This window comes from Podarcis pityusensis, assembly GCF_964106645.2.
Source record: "Podarcis pityusensis genome assembly, chromosome: 5".
Classification (NCBI taxonomy): Eukaryota; Metazoa; Chordata; class Lepidosauria; order Squamata; family Lacertidae; genus Podarcis; species Podarcis pityusensis.
Window position 1 is genome coordinate 83609286 of NC_138032.1, and position 16720 is coordinate 83626005.

The following is a 16720-nucleotide window of genomic DNA, read 5'->3' on the forward strand; positions in this document are numbered from 1 at the left end:
CATTGATTGCTTAATAATAGCAGGGTGTCTCTTGTGTGTCCTAACTGTTGCTTCTGGAAGCTCAAGAACTGCCGGGATTTCAAAGGATTAGAGCAGTAGACAGAAGTCTGGTTGATGCTGAAACTGCTGGTGCTGGAAGTGTGGTTTAATCCTGCGGTGTCCTATGAATCTGCTTGCTAGCATGCCGTCCTAACTGCATGTTCACAGCTGTTAACATTTTCTTTTTGGGTTTTGGTCTCAGTTCTTAATGACTAAAGATCTAGACTCTGCTTGTCCACTTCATCACAGTATGTCATGCAAAAGAAAGACAGCTCACAGTTCAGACAGTGTTTGTATGTCTCAGAGCAAATGAAAGAGTATTTATCCTGGTCTGAGTTTGAATTATACTGTTAAGTTTTATTGCTATAGCCTTGGTCACAAGGGGGTTCCGGGGGGGGGGGGAAACTAGTTTGGGAAGTAGTCTGGGCTACATAGGACCTTGAGACTGAAAGCTGGGGAAGCCAATGGAGTAGTGGGAAATTATTTTGGGGGCGCGCCTACTACCCCTTACTACCCCTTAGAGTCATCCCTGTTTGGTTAGTGCAAAAGTAGAGCTGCTACTAGAATTTTGGCTAAAGTGAAATCTGAGGTGAATGGTGGGGTTTCCGAATACATCCCTAAAGTTTTGTCTAAAACAAAATGTTACTCGGGCAAAACATCTGGGATTTTTTTTTGGGGGGGGGTGCGAACAAAGAAATAACCCTTGCAGTTAGATCAATGACATTTCTCAGCAATCTTGATTTAATTGTACGGTAGCAAATGTCATGGTACTTCCTGCTTCAATAAGGCCACTTTTAAGTGCCAGTAAATGGCTCTCACATTTCTCAAGATGGCGAAATATCCTCACTGAGCAACCTTCCTTCTGTCCCAGGGCTCTGCAGGTAATAGTCAGGATACTTGGTGATTCTCCTGCCTCTTGGTGCTAGAACTTGCTACAGGGTCAAGGTCAGTAGAGACCAGTGAATCAGCCCAGGTGGGGCCCTGTTGGCTGCCCCGGCTTTCCCAAACTTTGGATCAGTGGCATTTATTGAGACAGGAAGGGTGAGGCACAGGGCGTTTGGCACTGCACATTGAGTTGCAGTGGAGCCAATCCTGCCACACAGTGCTGAGCTCCCCACACCTCCCTTCTCCCCTCTCCCTCTCCCTCTCCCTCTCTGTAAGGGCCAGTGACCTACTATTTTGGGAAGGTGGGAGAGCAGCCTCACAGGCTGCTAGAGGTCAAGGGGCAGGCCTAGAGCTCAAACCTGAGAGCAAACTCAAATGTGGAATATGCACACCAGCTCAGGTTCAAACTTAGGGTTTAAAATTAGAACCAAGAAATAGATTAGGACACAAAAGGAGAAGGGCTCTTGGAGAGACAAGGCTGAAAAAAAGAAAGCTTTCTCAGAGCTAATGTAGCTCTCTCAAGTGGGCTGCTTCTACACATGGCTGGTGATATGGTAGGTGTGGTCAGAAGTCCTGCAGATCTTAGGTAGGGTAAATACTTCTTCTAAATATCCTTGTGCAGCAGGCCTTCACAAATGGTGACTGAATTGAAAACAGCCCACCAACCTTACCAGGGGCTGTTTTGTTATCAGCGATAGGCTGCAAAACAAGGTTGTCACTAAGCTCCCTGGTGGGCCACTGTTGCCCTTTTTGAGCGTGAGATACCAACGCAGCCATCTAGCTCCATGTATTTGTGGGCAAGGCAGTCTTAAATTAATCCCTGTGTTTAAAAATCAAGTGTTACAACCTTTGTCCTCTTCCCTCACTGCTCCTTTAGAAATCCTAGGCAGGTAAACAGCTTGTGTTTTTGTTTTCTAACAAGATCTTCAAAGCAGTTATCTTCTGCGGTTTCTTTTGAGCATGACTTTCTATGACTTCTTACATAGGATTTGGGTTCTGTTAGTCCTGTTGAAGCAATAGTCTGATCCAACTTCGGTTCAAAAATATAGAACTGTTGAAAGAATGCTGTTTCTAAGGACTTTCTTGAACCAGGTCTGACCCCCCTCCCCTCCCCACCTTAACCACCATGTAATAGAATCTAGGTCCAAGATGGTTAATCTGCCCAAGCTCAATCATACACAGCTTTTATTTATGTGAAAGAGTGTTCCATTATAGGTTTAATGGGGAAAGCAGTTATTAAGAATATTGTTCCACACACTTAAAAAAAAAAAGTAATAATGATCTACGTGTGGATTTGGCCTTACGTCAGCTATGTTATACCTTGAGTTTTCTTCAAGCTTGCCAGCTCCTGGAGTGCAGACAGAAAGAGCAGGGGAGAACCAGAGAGTGGGAGCAGAGTTGTTGGACAGCCAGTAGACAAATGCACAATTAGAAAGCTAAGAAGGAAGATGCAGGGGGTGGGGGTGGAGAGACTCAGACACATGTATTTGATATAAATATTATAGTTATACAGAGACATCTAGATCAATATGTCATATTTCATTTACTTACTTGACAAAATGAATGCAATGTGGTCAGTGGATGTTGAACAGAATCTTCAATTTACTGCCTGTGATTTAAAATGATGGGATGGCAAGGGTGACTTTTTAAGAGGTTCTTTATATTTGTTCCAAGAGAATGGATGTAATTTTCCTTGAAAATAAACAGCCAGGGGAGCTTTGCATTTTGCTTTGTTTGCCTGTGAGTGCACAGAAAGGGAATATCCCACCTCAAGGATTATGCTGAGGTTCCCATTGTTTTAATTTCTAGAGTAGCTTATGTGGGCCCAACTGGTCTTTACTGTACTTCCCTTAGTGTACCTTTGGGCTTGTCACACATCTTGTTGGGGAGGGAACTGATTTGCTAATTGTGGTTGGCAAAGCTACGTACGTAGGGAAAAGAAACAAAAACAATGTCCTATTTTGTTCATATGGATTCATGCTCACATATTCTAAAATTATACTTTCCAAACTGTTCACTGGGTTACACAAGTCTGCAGTGAAAGATGTGTGGGCAGCATGCAATGGAAAATAAATGAATTTAAAAGTGCAAGGCTCCTATGTGCCCTCAATATCTACCCACAGAGGAGGCAGCCCACTGTCTCTCCGCATGATGCATTGATCAGGGCTTGCAGCTTGCTCTTGGAATTGCCTCCTAGAAATTGGGGGGGGGGTATACACAAGCAAAAGATGAGAGTGGGCTCCTCTGAGGACTGGTGAGTCTTACTTGTGCATATTCTAAAAATAAACATTTGATATAGTGAGTGACATGTACCTCTATTTTTAACTTGGGGGGCGTGTATTGTCTCTTAGAAGTTTGGAAAACCTGAATGTGCTAAATCATAGTGGTGCATCTGTTGTATTAACTGTTTTAGTTTACTTTGGAGGATGAGAAGCGGACTTAGTGACATTTGACTTCGTAGACCATGTGTGCAAGCCTGATATAAAATCAGCACCCACATCACCAAACAGCTATAAATAAACAATTACCTAAACTAAAAACTAAACTAAACTAAACTCTGCTGGTCTGGACTAGAAGTAACTGTGGATATTCTAGTATTGGCTGAACTCCTGTTGAGAGATGGGGAACATGTGGTCCTCCAGATGTTACTGGACTCCATATCCTATCATCCCCGTCAGCATGGCGAATGGTTAGGGATGATGGGAGTTGTAGTTCACTAACATCTAGAGAGCCACCCACACCCCTGCTCTAGCTAAACTGCAACTTTCCCACAGCATCTCAGTACTGAACTAGTGGGGTGCTGATGAGCTAGTTTCCATTCTGGGCCTGACGTTTAGCAGTATGGTATTATGGGAAAGCCCCAGACTTTGCAGCTTTGCCTTACTTAAGTGCTAATACCAATGGGAAAGGAGGAAGCCCAGCAGTAATAGCAGTCAATTCCAGAGGAATTTGGAGTAAGTTAAAAAAAGAAAAACAATAATTAACTAAAGGTCTAGTACTAATAAAGTGTTCTGAGCTGGCTTTCCCCCCACTCCACATATAACATCATTACCTCAAACCAATAACTAAGCATTATAATAAATTCCAAGAAGACAGTTTATAATTAATTATTCCGTGCTAAAGAGATGCAGTGTTAAGGTCCAGCATGGAGCAGTGATTTTGGCTCTAGAATTGCATGTTAATCATCATTGAATAAATATATTTATTTATTTATTTGCTTGTTCTTCTCAAGCAACTCCTAGTGACCAGCTAGGTTTTCAACCTATTTGAGTCCACGGCTCCCTTGACCAACTACATTCTTTCTGCAGCGCCCCTGTGGGACTCAGGAGCCCTTTTAAACTTTTAAACTATCAGGGCAGCGGTGGTGGTGGCAACAGCTGCAGTGAGAGGGACAGTGGAGTTTCTCCCCCTCTTCTTTGGCTCAGTGCTGGATTTAGGGCAGTGCAGTACCTTGCACAGGGCACCAAGCCAAGGGGGTGCAAACTATAGTAGTGTTACTAGTAATAATAAAGCATACAAATGGGTAAACTGTACCTAAATGAATTATTGTGAAGAAATATTTAGAGGGGATGCACCAAATTTTGTCCTCACTCAGGGTGCCATATTACCAAAGTCTGCTCCTGTTTGGTTGACATGCTCTGTAGGCCCTGGTGGCTCTTGGGAAATAGAGTTTTCTCAAGGGCTGCTAGCATTGTAGTAAGCCAGGAATTCTTCTCTGACTTGGGTTTTAATCTGAAGAATTCAGGGTTATCCTGATGCTCAGTTATCCTTTGAGGTGAAGGTCTGAGCCCCTGAAGCTCGTTTATGGGCCTTGTCATAATGAGCTTTGTCAGCATCTCTAATTTCATTAAGTTGGCTTCTAGAAACATTTTGTTTCAACGAAGCTGAAGTAAGAAACACTTAAGACATGAATTTTGGCATGGAACTGGGGAGTCTGTAACTCTTCAGATCAGATGATTGGAACAATATGGGTTCTCCAGGGTTTCTGAAATAGTGTCCCTAATAACATTCTTTAAGCATGCAGACAATCTGGTTTTGATCTTATCTGTAGAATAAATTTCACTTATTCTAGCAGGAGACAAGTGATTCTTTTCGATTCAAGATGACAGTCTGGAACCAGCTGATTTCTTCTTACCATTCTACTGAGCAGCTAAAGTTTGAAGTGAAGCTATTGCACACTAAGAGAGCAATCTTAGCTTGGAGATCTGATGGCTGGAAAGAGTTTTTATGGGTTGGAAGCACCTTTCTGTTGGGGTGGGGCAGAATGATCACAGAGGAGATGGGAAGCTGCATAGGTGTAGGTATGCACAGGTATGAGCAGTATGGGGTATTTCTAAGGCAGTTTTATTCCCTTGAGAGCCCCCAGGAGCATCCCCATCAACTACTTCAGGCTGGTGCTAGAGTAGTTAGTTATTCCAGTTCGTTTCAGTGGGGGGAATGTTAGATAGATGACAGACAGACAGACAGACAGAGGTGACTCCATCTTCCACCTCCTGCTTTATCCAACATGAGCTGGTAAGCTTTTGGAAGTGGTGGGTTGTCTTCAGGAATCCCTGGCCAGTATTTCGCTTTTGAGGCAAGCTGCTCAAAAGCTACTGGATTGGTGTACATCAGCCGCTGGCATTCCTAGATGAATCTAATCATCTGGATGAATTGGGTCGGAAATAAGTGCAGTGCTTGAGAAGGTCGTAGGAAATTCAACAAGTAGGGCTTAACAAGGTTATTATGGCGATTAAGTCATGGGTTGTTCAAAGGAAACCAGTTTTGGACTGAAGCATATGACACAGGCAGATGGCAGTGGATTGTAGGAAAGGTAAAACAAGCCAAGTATAGAATGGTAACAGAGACCATTCACCATAGACTATAGGTTGTGTTGCTTACAGACAAGAAAATATAGAAGGCATGTATTGGAGGACAGCTGGAGAATGGAGGCAGTCAGGCAAGCAAGTTTTTCCTTTTTTTTTTTTTTTAAATAATATTTTTATTGCTTATTTTCCAAAGTCAAAATCCATCATCAATTTACACAACAAAAGCAGTTTTACAAAAAAGGAAAAAGTTAGAAAGAAGAAAATTCACTTTTCCACATCTTTTTTCATATTCAACTGGACTTCCCCAAATCTTCCATCCCTGCATTCTTTACAATAAAATAGTATTATACAGCAAATTAATGCCTTGTTTCATATGTTTTTGTACTTTCATCTGTTTATATATTCTAAATTTAAACTTTTCACCGTCATGACTTAATTTCAATCATTTTCAAATCTCAATACTGAAGCATGTATTCCCCAAAACTTAGCAAATTCTCAACTTTCATATAGCTTATAATGTTTTTGTAGATAGTCCTTAAATTTTTTCCAGTCCTCTTCCACTGCCTCTTCTCCCAGGTCTCGGATTCTGCCCGTCATTTCGGCTAATTCCATGTAGTCCATCAGTTGCGTGTGCCACTCTTCCAGTGTGGGTAACTCCTGTGCCTTCCAATATTTAGCTATAAGAATTCTTGCTGCTGTAGTTGCATATAAAAAGAAAGTTCTATCTTTCTTTAACACTCTCTGGCCCACAATGCCCAGGAGGAAGGCTTCTGGTTTCTTATTAAAGGTATACCTAAATACCTTTTTCAACTCGTTATAAATCATTTCCCAAAAGGCCTTCACCCTCGGGCATGTCCACCAGAGGTGAAAGAATGTTCCTTCAGCCTCCTTACATTTCCAACATTTATTGTCTGACAAATGGTATATCTTTGCGAGTTTGACTGGGGTCATGTACCACCTGTACATCATTTTCATAATGTTTTCTTTTAAGGCACTACATGCCGTAAATTTCATACCGGTGGTCCATAACCTTTCCCAGTCTTCAAACATAATGTTGTATCCAATGTCTTGTGCCCATTTAATCATGGCTGATTTAACCATCTCATCTTGAGTATTCCATTTAAGCAACGTTATACATTCTTGAAAGCACTTTCGTCTTAGGTTCAAGTAATTCCAACTCTAATTCTGATTTTTCCACCTGGAAACCAATTTTTTTGTCCTTTTTGAAGATCTCTAAAATTTGGGCATAATGAAACCAGTCTCGCACCTTTCCTTTCAATTTTTCAAAACTCTGCAACCTCCAAGTGTCACCTTCTCTTTCTATTATTTCACAATATTTTGCCCAGCCACCCCCCATATTAAGTATTTTTGTGGCCTTAGCCTCCATCGGTGATAACCACCTCGGAGTCTTATTTTCAATTAAGTCCTTGTATTTAGTCCAGACAGTGAACAAAGATTTCCTGACAATATGGTTTTTAAACATCTTATGAGACTTCACCTTGTCGTACCACAAATATGCATGCCATCCAAAAGCATTGTTAAACCCTTCCAGATCTAGGACATCAGTGTTTTCTAACAAAAACCAATCTTTCATCCAGCAGAAGGATGCAGCTTCATAATACAGGCAAGCAAGTTTTTCCTTAATGGCTACATTGACCTGCTGTGCACATCTTTGAATCGTGCCAAGTGGCATGTGGAGATCAATAGATGCTTGCTGTTAAAATGTTGTATTCTCTTCCATCATTTCCTCTTGGCAATTGAGCAGCGCATGGCAAAGAGTAGTCTTCATGGTGGTGACATGGCCACATGGAGAGATTATTGTAGATTTGGTTGCATAAATCAGAAACTGTGCTGTAAGAAGGAGCGTTTAAAAAAGTAAGCCAAAACTCTGAGAGAGAGGGAGGGAGGGAGGGAGGGAGGGAGGGAGGGAGGGAGGGAGGGAGGGAGACTGGTTATAGCCAATAGGCCAGGTTTTCAGTTTCATGCTCCTTTAGGTATGGATTTGGTTTTGTGATGCAACAGCTGAAGAAGAATGCTGTCAGAAAGTTGGCAATCATATGGGAATAAGAGAAGGGTGGGGCTGCTGGACGATGTCAACAGCATGTAGGGGTTTTTAGTACCATCCCTGTGCCTGCCTTTCTTATTCAGAATGTGAATGGTAAGCCTTCATTGACAACTAATTTTTATCTGGGGTCATATTTTGAACCGAGCAAGGGCTGAAAGGCTTAGCAGCTTTGGTTCTGCCCACTTAACCTTTCATAAGCCAGGAACTACTCATGGTGAACAGCAACAGAGGCTTGGGCAGAGACCTGCTCACCTTGAAACACTAGCAAATTCATATACCACCCTTCATCCATAGATGACAGGGCGGTTCACAACATAAAAATACAAACTGAGAACACAAAATATTTAATAAAACGAGAACAAAAACAAACCAATAAAACAAGAACAAAAATCAACTCCCCCTGTGTTGGTGGAGGAAGAAGACACCCCCACCAGAGAGTAAAAAATTTTCCCCTGCAGGAAAATAGAGGCGGCCTCAGAAATAAATAGGACACCCTCCTCCCCAAGTGACATGCACTGCTCCACAAAGGAGGTGCTAGCTCAGGGTTCCTCAAACTTCACCCCCCAGATGTTTTGAGACTACAATTCCCATCATCCCTGACCACTGGTCCTGCTAGCTGGGGATCATGGGAGTTGTAGGCCAAAAACATCTGGAGGGCTGAGCTTGAGGAAGCCTGTGCTAGCTCAATTTATCCTCTGCCAGTCTGCTCACTAACACTGGTCCCTACTCCTTCCACCCTGTTGTTGTTTCTTCCCTCCGTCCTGTCCCAACCCTGCTCTTCCTTTCCGCCATGTTTCTGCCATCTGTCCATCTCTGTGCTCTTCTTCAGAGTCTTCCTGTGCTCTGTTCCCCCTGCTGACTCACAATCCCTCTGTGCACCCTAACACATCCTCTGTATTAGATTATGTTAGTGGAGAAACACAAATTCTGAGAGTTAATAATAAAAGCCTTGGATTTAGGCATATAGACAGAATCACTATAATGATTTTATTTTTTGAAAAAGAAACCTTCATTGGGCTAGAAAGAACGTGTTAAATATGCAGGGTTTTGTTTTAACTCGTTCTTTCTGGCCCACTGAAGAAAGCAATGCTATATAGGATGTACTGTGCTATATAATGGTGCAATTTCACTGTCACTAATGACGCCACTCCAAGTAGAACCATGTTGGGTGGTGATGCTAATGAAGCTTTTGTGCTTGTTCTCGATTTATCCATTGTTCTGCATTATTATCCTCCCACCAACAAGACCCCCACAATTATTTCTCACATTCTTAGTCAAGCATTGAATTATGAAACAAGGGCAGGAGCTCATAAAGGCCCCTAATGGTAAATTACATGGATGGTGATTGCTTGCTGCCTATCTCTCATAGCTTACAGTCAGTGGTTCCCCACCACCACACAGACACATTTACTGGAATGTGTTCAGAACAATTACAAAGCAGGAGTGACCTGGATGGTCTAAATGTTACCTCTGAAAGTGCTTTGCTCATTATCTGCCACCTGCTGCCAGTTCAGCTGCCAGCTGATGAATACAGTCTTATATTGTGCACAACAAAAGAGGGAGACTTGGTGACCCTCCACGAGACCTGTGTATTGAACAGTGTGGTGCCATTGTCTTAACAAAATGAACTTTAGCCACGCTCTTTTCTGTAAATGAATACAGATTACCATTTAGGAGGTGGTACGTATCCAAGGGAGGCAAGTCCCAACTTTGTAAACTGGTCGCTGGCATTGCTTGGCCAAATAGTGAGGATAATTCCTCTGTACTTTGTACCTGTTGCGGAATTGGGGAAAACATGATAGTAGTCAAACTCTCCACACCAGTTAGCATGATGACACAGATGACTGGTTCACCTGTGGGTTATATGCACACTGTAGTAGGATATCAGCAAGAGATTGTCTCTACTCATTCCCATAGATCACCAATGAATATCGGGAGACACGTGGGAAATTAATGGCAGGAAGCATGGGAGTACAATAATTCATATGCAGCAACCTTCTGAAAACTTGTGAGGAATAAAAACGTTAGTTTAATCTGTGTCGTGATGAAAATGTCCATCCCTCAGTTGGCCATTTCAGCTCAGTCTTTGAACCAATTTACACACTAAATAGCTAGCAAAAACTCAACACTCCGCAAGGATCATAGACTATTGTATTACTTGGAGATCAATCTCATTGATGTCAGTTGGAGTTGCCGGCCTCCCCTCCCCACTGTGTTCTGCAGCATACTTTCTTGAAAAGAAGTTCATCTGAAATCAAAGAACCTTACTTCTAAGTAAAAATAATTAGGATTGAGATGTAAGGCACTGGAGGCTGTGTCATGGAACATTATAAAATGCTGTCATATTCGCTACTGTCAAATCTGATTCTTTGGTTGCTCATTTGCAATGGTATGTTAAGACTGCAATCCTAATTATAGTTACCAGGAAATGACTCCCAATGCACTCAGTGGAAATCACTTTTGTGAAAACATGTGTAAATTAAGGATTAAGCTGCAAACTATGCAGTGAAAGACTCTCCTCCTGCAAGAGAGGGGAGTGGTTGTGGTCGGAAGCTGGACTCCGCCTCAAGCAGGGGGCGTTAGCCCCCTGCCTCTCACTCACCTGGCCTACGCCCACGGGCAGGCACCCAACCAGGTGCCTGCGAGGGGGCGTGTTTAGCAGCCCAAATTGCTGCGGCACCGGCCTTCCAGCCTCACTTTTCGTCGTCCCGTCGCGAGTCACCCACCCTCCACTCCCTTAGAGCTCAGGGTCTCAGTTTTCTTTTGGCCTTGCTATGGACCTTAGGTTGGTCGCCCTGGTTGTCCGGGGGGCCTGGTAGGAATTTTTCCATTTGGCATTAGGCTTTTTGGTTTTTTCGCCTACCTCGTAGCAATCATCACAACTTTTGTGGTATTGGTGGGTAGGTTAGGCATTGGAATAATGTGTTGTGGTGTGTCGAAGGGCTAGGTGTGGCCATCGCCTATGCCTTCAATTTTTGGGTATTCCGTTAAAGGAATCTGGCGGTCGTGTATTCTGTCCGATGCCTGCTTGGCGGGAGGCCATGGCACGACCCTCGGTGACATCAGGGGAGAGCTTATAGTTGGATTAGCATCAACAGGCTCCACCTACTGGTGAATAAACCCCCCTGTTTTAGACTCAACCCTCTCTGAGGGGGTGGAGTCAGCTGACGTAATCCAATGCCTAAGCCAATACCTTTTCACTTGCTGTAATCAATAAAGTTGTGGCCTTTTCTTGCCCATCAACCTTATATCACGTGTCCTCGTGTTTTCATTCCACTACGCGGGGATCGGGTCCTCGAACCACAATGCTTATACTGCATTTAGGAACCCCTTTTTATGTTACTTAAAAGAAGAAGAAAAAGCCTTTGTAATGGAAGCCCAAAGCCCTCAGTAGTCATTCCAGTCAGTCATATTCTCTGCCTTTGGAGAAAAAATATTTGGGTATAACTTAACATCCTACTTATTTGCATGTAAAACAAAATACAGTGGTACCTCAGGTTACAAACGCTTCAGGTTACAAACTCAGCTAACCTGGAAGAGTTACCTCAAGTTGAGAACTTTTCCCCAGGATGAGAACAGAAATTGTGTGCCTGCAGTGCAGCAGCAGCAAGAGGCCCCATTAGCAAAAGCACACCTCTGGTTAAGAAAAATTTCAGGTTAAGAACAGACCTCCGGAACGAATTAAGTACCACTGTACCACTAGAAGTACCACTGTATTTGTAAGGAGATCTGTAGTCTTGCTGCGTTAGCTGTTATGTAAAGGTAAAGGTAAAGGGACCCCTGACCATTAGGTCCAGTTGTGGCCGACTCTGGGGTTGCGGCGCTCATCTTGCTTTACTGGCCGAGGGAGCCGGCGTACAGCTTCCAGGTCAAGTGGCCAGCATGACTAAGCCGCTTCTGGCAAACCAGAGCAGCGCATGGAACCGCCGTTTTCCTTCCCGCTGGAGCGGTACCTATTTATCCACTTGCACTTTGACGTGCTTTCAAACTGCTAGGTTGGCAGGAGCAGGGACCAAGCAACGGGAGCTCACCCTGTTGCGGGGATTCGAACCGCCGACCTTCTGATCAGCAAGTCCTAGGCTCTGTGGTTTAACCCACAGCGCCACCCGCGTCCCTAGCTGTTATGTACGATAGGTTAAATGGCTTATCTGCATGTAGAGGTGAGGAAGCTGTGACTCTCAAGGGACGTAGCAGATTTCTATGTCTATGGAGCATGGTGACTAAGGATGGTTACCTGAGAGCTAGAAAGTCTCCAGTTCAAAGTTCACCACCTGGGGTGGGGGGCTTCCCGCCGCCTGGGGAGGTGGCCTTACCTTGCCCCTGCTAATGGGACTGCTCACAGGGCACTGGGTCCTTCCTTATGGCAAATGAAACTCACAGGAAGAAATTGAGATAGACACTGTCAGGGCTACACCTTCACGTGTTGTTGGATTCCAATTCCCTCAACCCTAACCAGCGTGGCCGTTGGTCAGGGCTGATGGGAGTTGTAGCTCAGCAACATCTGGAGAGTCAATGGGTTTCCAATCCCTGATCGAGATCACCAGTGCTTCCTTTTTCTAGAAAAATAGGTGCAAGTACTCACCATGAAGTTGTTCCAGTAAGTGTCACACATTATTATTATTGTTATTAAAAACAGAAAAGATAGGTGCCGGTGCTGCGTACCCATGAGTACCCCCTGAAAGAAAGAAAAAGCACCGATCCCAAAATTCCAGAAGATACACAGTTACACAGTAAAATTAAGTGCTGGGTGGAAAAAAAATCAAAGGGAAAGAGGAAGGATACTTTTAAACAAGAAGCTCGAATCATGTTTTCCTTGGATAAGCATATTTTGGTACTGAGGATATGGTTAAGGAATAATCAGTTATTAGCTAAATAAATTTATAGTTTTAGGAAAATAGACTTATTACATGGTGCACACCCCAAGCATACCTTTGATCAGTGCATGATCTAGGTTAAGTCTTCAGTTTTTTTACAACTTTAGCTCTTACAATATACTATAATGTATAATAATCTATTTTTAGCAAACAGTTAAGATGAAGGAACCTTTGATTATAATGGGCAATAAACCTGGTGATTGAAAGAAACCACCAGCATCATGTCTTCTTCTTCTTTCTTCTCCTTCTTCTTTGGCGATCACTCATAGCCGAGTAAGATTGTCTTCCATAAACACGGTTTTAACAATGAGTCCGTAAGTGACTGTGGAGGCCAATTCTGGACCCACACGTCCTTCCACAGTGGGGACATTGGTTTCCGGACAGGAGTTGATCATGGTGTGGATTTGCCAAGTGTGCCTTCCTCTTAGCACATTTCTCCCTTGCGTTCTGAGTTTGAGTGTCTTCAAAGTCCATGACATCTTTGGTAAAGCATCATGTAACCCTTTCAGCAAGCAACACTAGAAACTACTAGTTGTAGGCCAAACTCAGATCTGGTTTAAGATCAGGCTAGGTCAACAGGCATTAAACCAGAGTTCCCCTTTTTTGTATGTAAAGAGGGATTCCTAGTTTAAACAGACCAGGTTTGAAGCACTTAAGCAAAGAGGAAAGAGGTGAGGGATGAGTGAATGGCCCATAGTTAAGCAAGCAGAATTGTTACACCGAAAAGGGCCTGTGTCCCATTATTATGTACACATAACCAGTTGGCCATTTGCTCGTAATAATCCTTTGCTAAATTAGACCGCTGGAGTATTCTGGTGTCTCTGGGCTTCTCAATGTGTCGGTATTTTCCTTTCTCTCTTTCAGGAATGAACTGGAGGCACACACCAGTAGATTGGTGCTTCTTTCCTTTCCCCTTTTCACATTTCTTTCTTTCCACAACAAAGGAGTGATTTTCCAAATTCTCTTGAGCTTGCTTGTGTTCCTGCCTGGTTGTTCCTCTCAGCAAACTTTTAACTGTGCCCTCCCTTTTTTTTCTCCCTGTCCCAGGCACATAGTTGTCTGTGGCCACATAACTTTGGAAAGCGTGTCCAACTTCCTGAAGGACTTCCTGCACAAGGACAGGGATGATGTGAACGTAGAAATTGTCTTTCTGCATAAGTAAGTACAAAATTCAAACCTTCAATTACCAGCTTCAATGTGCTTTTTTTAAATTTTTTTTTTTTTTAAAGGGAAAAAAATATAAAGTGAAGTTTGTCTGTCAGTTCATGTGGGAGAGGAGTGAGAACCAACAGTCATGGCCAGCAACCCGATGGAACTGTGTGTGGTCTTGTACCTAGAAAGATGCTCATGAAACTTCAATAAGAAGCAAAAGTTCTGTCTGTTGTGAATGTGCATTGACTCTTTAGTAGACAAGTTAAGATGGACAGGATTGTTAGAAAGTAGGAAGTTTGGAAACCACCAGCCTGCATAAAATAGGGTGATACCCAACTTTCATTCCACTTGCACAATGGCCATTCCATTAGCAGGAGTCTATTTCTTAGTGTACCACAAGAGCTGAATCCAGTGGGTGGGTGTCTCGTGCTTGCAAAAATTGTTGCACAACCCATATTGCAGAACAATGCTATAATACTTTGTAACAGTTAAGCTTACCCATTGTCCCCCCGCTTTTTAAAAATAACTATAAATGTTATAATGCTTATTAAAGAGGAAATCATTCAATGTAAGAAAACATGATTATGGCCTCAAATATACTCTATAGCTTGTCATCCTATAACTCCCAAGACTTGGAACCAAAAATCCATCACTCTGTACTATGAAGTCAAAAAACAGTCCAGCCCTAGTCATTAACAAGAGGATGACCACAAAAGGTTTTATATATTTTGCATGTATGGAAGGAATGTCAAAATTCAATCAACAGATGCAAAACTGGCTCAAATTAGTTTGTCATTCCTTATTTCAGATTATGAATTGGCCCCGGTAGTAATGCTTGAATGCATTATGAATCCAAGCATAAATTTCCCTGAGAAGTTATTCTACAACTCGGAATGTAAAATGAGATTTTGCACATGTACAGAATGTTTGGGGTTTTTTTTTTTAGCATAAGCCTACTTTTTGTCCATGTCTTGGAAACTAATCATTGCTCAGATGGTGCTAAACCAACAGGCTGGCTGGCTCTTAAATAACATTTTGGGGAAGTGCAGGGAATTGCTGGGGTGCTAGAAACAATAAGCTGTACAGTCTCTAAGACCATTTGGCAAAGCCCCAGAAATCGTCCCAACCCAAATAAACTTCTGGCTTATACAAGAACCTGTTACATGCTCTCTGTTAGCCCTTCCCCCAGGTACTATTGTTTTGATATTTGGGGCGTAGGCTGAAGCTGAAACAATCTTCTGAAAAAATAAATTTTAAATGCAAATTGGATACTTCTGTGGAGAGCAGGTTCATACATGCATGTGCATGACTTTATTTCTCTATACTTTATTACTGTATATAAAAATGGCTTGCAATTGAATATAAGACCAGCAGAAGCATTGTACTTGAGATGATGCATTATGCTATTCAAGTTCTGTCTCTGACTGTATCCAGCTTTGCAAGTCAATCCACAAGTTTCTAGTCCACAATATTTCTTACTAGGCCACTTGCTTAGACTTAAAGGTAAAGGGGACCCCTGACCATTAGGTCCAGTTGTGACTGACTCTGGGGTTGCGGCGCTCATTTCGCTTTATTGGCCGAGGGAGCCGGCGTACAGCTTCCGGGTCATGTGGCCAGCATGACTAAGCCACTTCTGGAGAACCAGAGCAGCACACGGAAACGCTGTTTGCCTTCCCGCTGGAGCGGTACCTATTTATCTACTTGCACTTTGACGTGCTTTCAAACTGCTAGGTTGGCAGGAGCAGGGACTAAGCAACGGGAGCTCACCCTGTCGCGGGGATTCCAACCGCCGACCTTTTGATCGACAAGTCCTAGGCTCTGTGGTTTAACCCACAGCACCACCCGTGTCCCCTTGCTTACACTTACTTAATGTTGAATCATATTGATAGATAGGAAGGCTTCCTTCCTTCCTTCCTTCCTCTCTTCCAGTTTATGAAAGTGTCTCTTCCTGGTTCCCTGCTTGGAGGCTATCCATGATTGCCGCAGGTGGTTAGATGGGTAACTAACTATTTACAAGTTTCCAGAGAGGCAGAAGTGTTCCTCTCTTGCAAATATTCATAACTATGAAACAATACACAGATAAAAAAGAGAGGCTGGATCTCAGATTCTCTAGACAGATTTTAATAATTCCCCATAAATGTCCTTGCCAATAGTCATGAATGCTCTAAAGTAGTTGCTGTTTGTCATGATCATGCCATTACAATAAAATCCAACATCAGATCTGACATGTCTTCCAGAACTGACAGGGTTGTTTTTTTTCCTTTTCCTTTTTTTCAAAGCTGCTTGTAAGGCAGTTTTGACCTTTCTCTTATCAGTTAAATGCTGGGAGCAATTTTGAAACGAGTGATATCAGTGCCCTTAACAGCAGGCTACATTAAACGGGGTATAATTATCTGAGAAGTGTGGGATAAAGCAAAGTGCAAATGGCAAAGTGGTGCTTTTGTTTTGTTTTTAACAGATTAGCTCTGTTCTCATGTAACATTAAGCCAAACTTTGGCTTGGCACAAAGGAGAAAATATCTTAGCGCTTAGGGGGAAGGATCACGGCTGTTGACTCAAACTGGACTCATGGTTTATATTTCCCAGAGAAATCACAAGCAGTAAGCCATTACACAATCCACATACGGGTAACACCACATGCTAAACCAAACCATGGCTAAACTCATAGCAAGAAGAGCCAAACTGCCCTGATATTCTCACTGGGAGTCCATGTGATTGCTCAAGTCATGCAAAGCCACAGTTTGCTTAGTATGGTCACTGTGTTACTCAAAGTGGGGAATGACTATAGAAAGTATCGCCTCAAAGCTCTGAGCATTTTAGGTTGTTCCCATCTAGCAAGTCACCAAGGATGGCAAAGTGGAAATGGTGAGGCATTAGACTTTCCAACTTTTGCTTAAG

At 42.8% G+C, this 16720-nt stretch overlaps 1 protein-coding gene across 15 annotated transcripts in view; it reads left to right on the forward strand.

Annotated features, from left to right (window-relative positions):
- The window catches only part of KCNMA1 (potassium calcium-activated channel subfamily M alpha 1), a 561760-nt gene that overhangs the window by 367802 nt on the left and 177238 nt on the right, over window positions 1–16720 (forward strand). For all 15 annotated transcript variants that reach the window (XM_081007630.1, XM_081007632.1, XM_081007631.1 and 12 more), the window contains exon 10: window positions 13719–13829. In XM_081007630.1, coding sequence (XP_080863756.1) covers window positions 13719–13829 — 111 coding nt within the window. The remainder of the gene's footprint in view (window positions 1–13718; window positions 13830–16720) is intronic.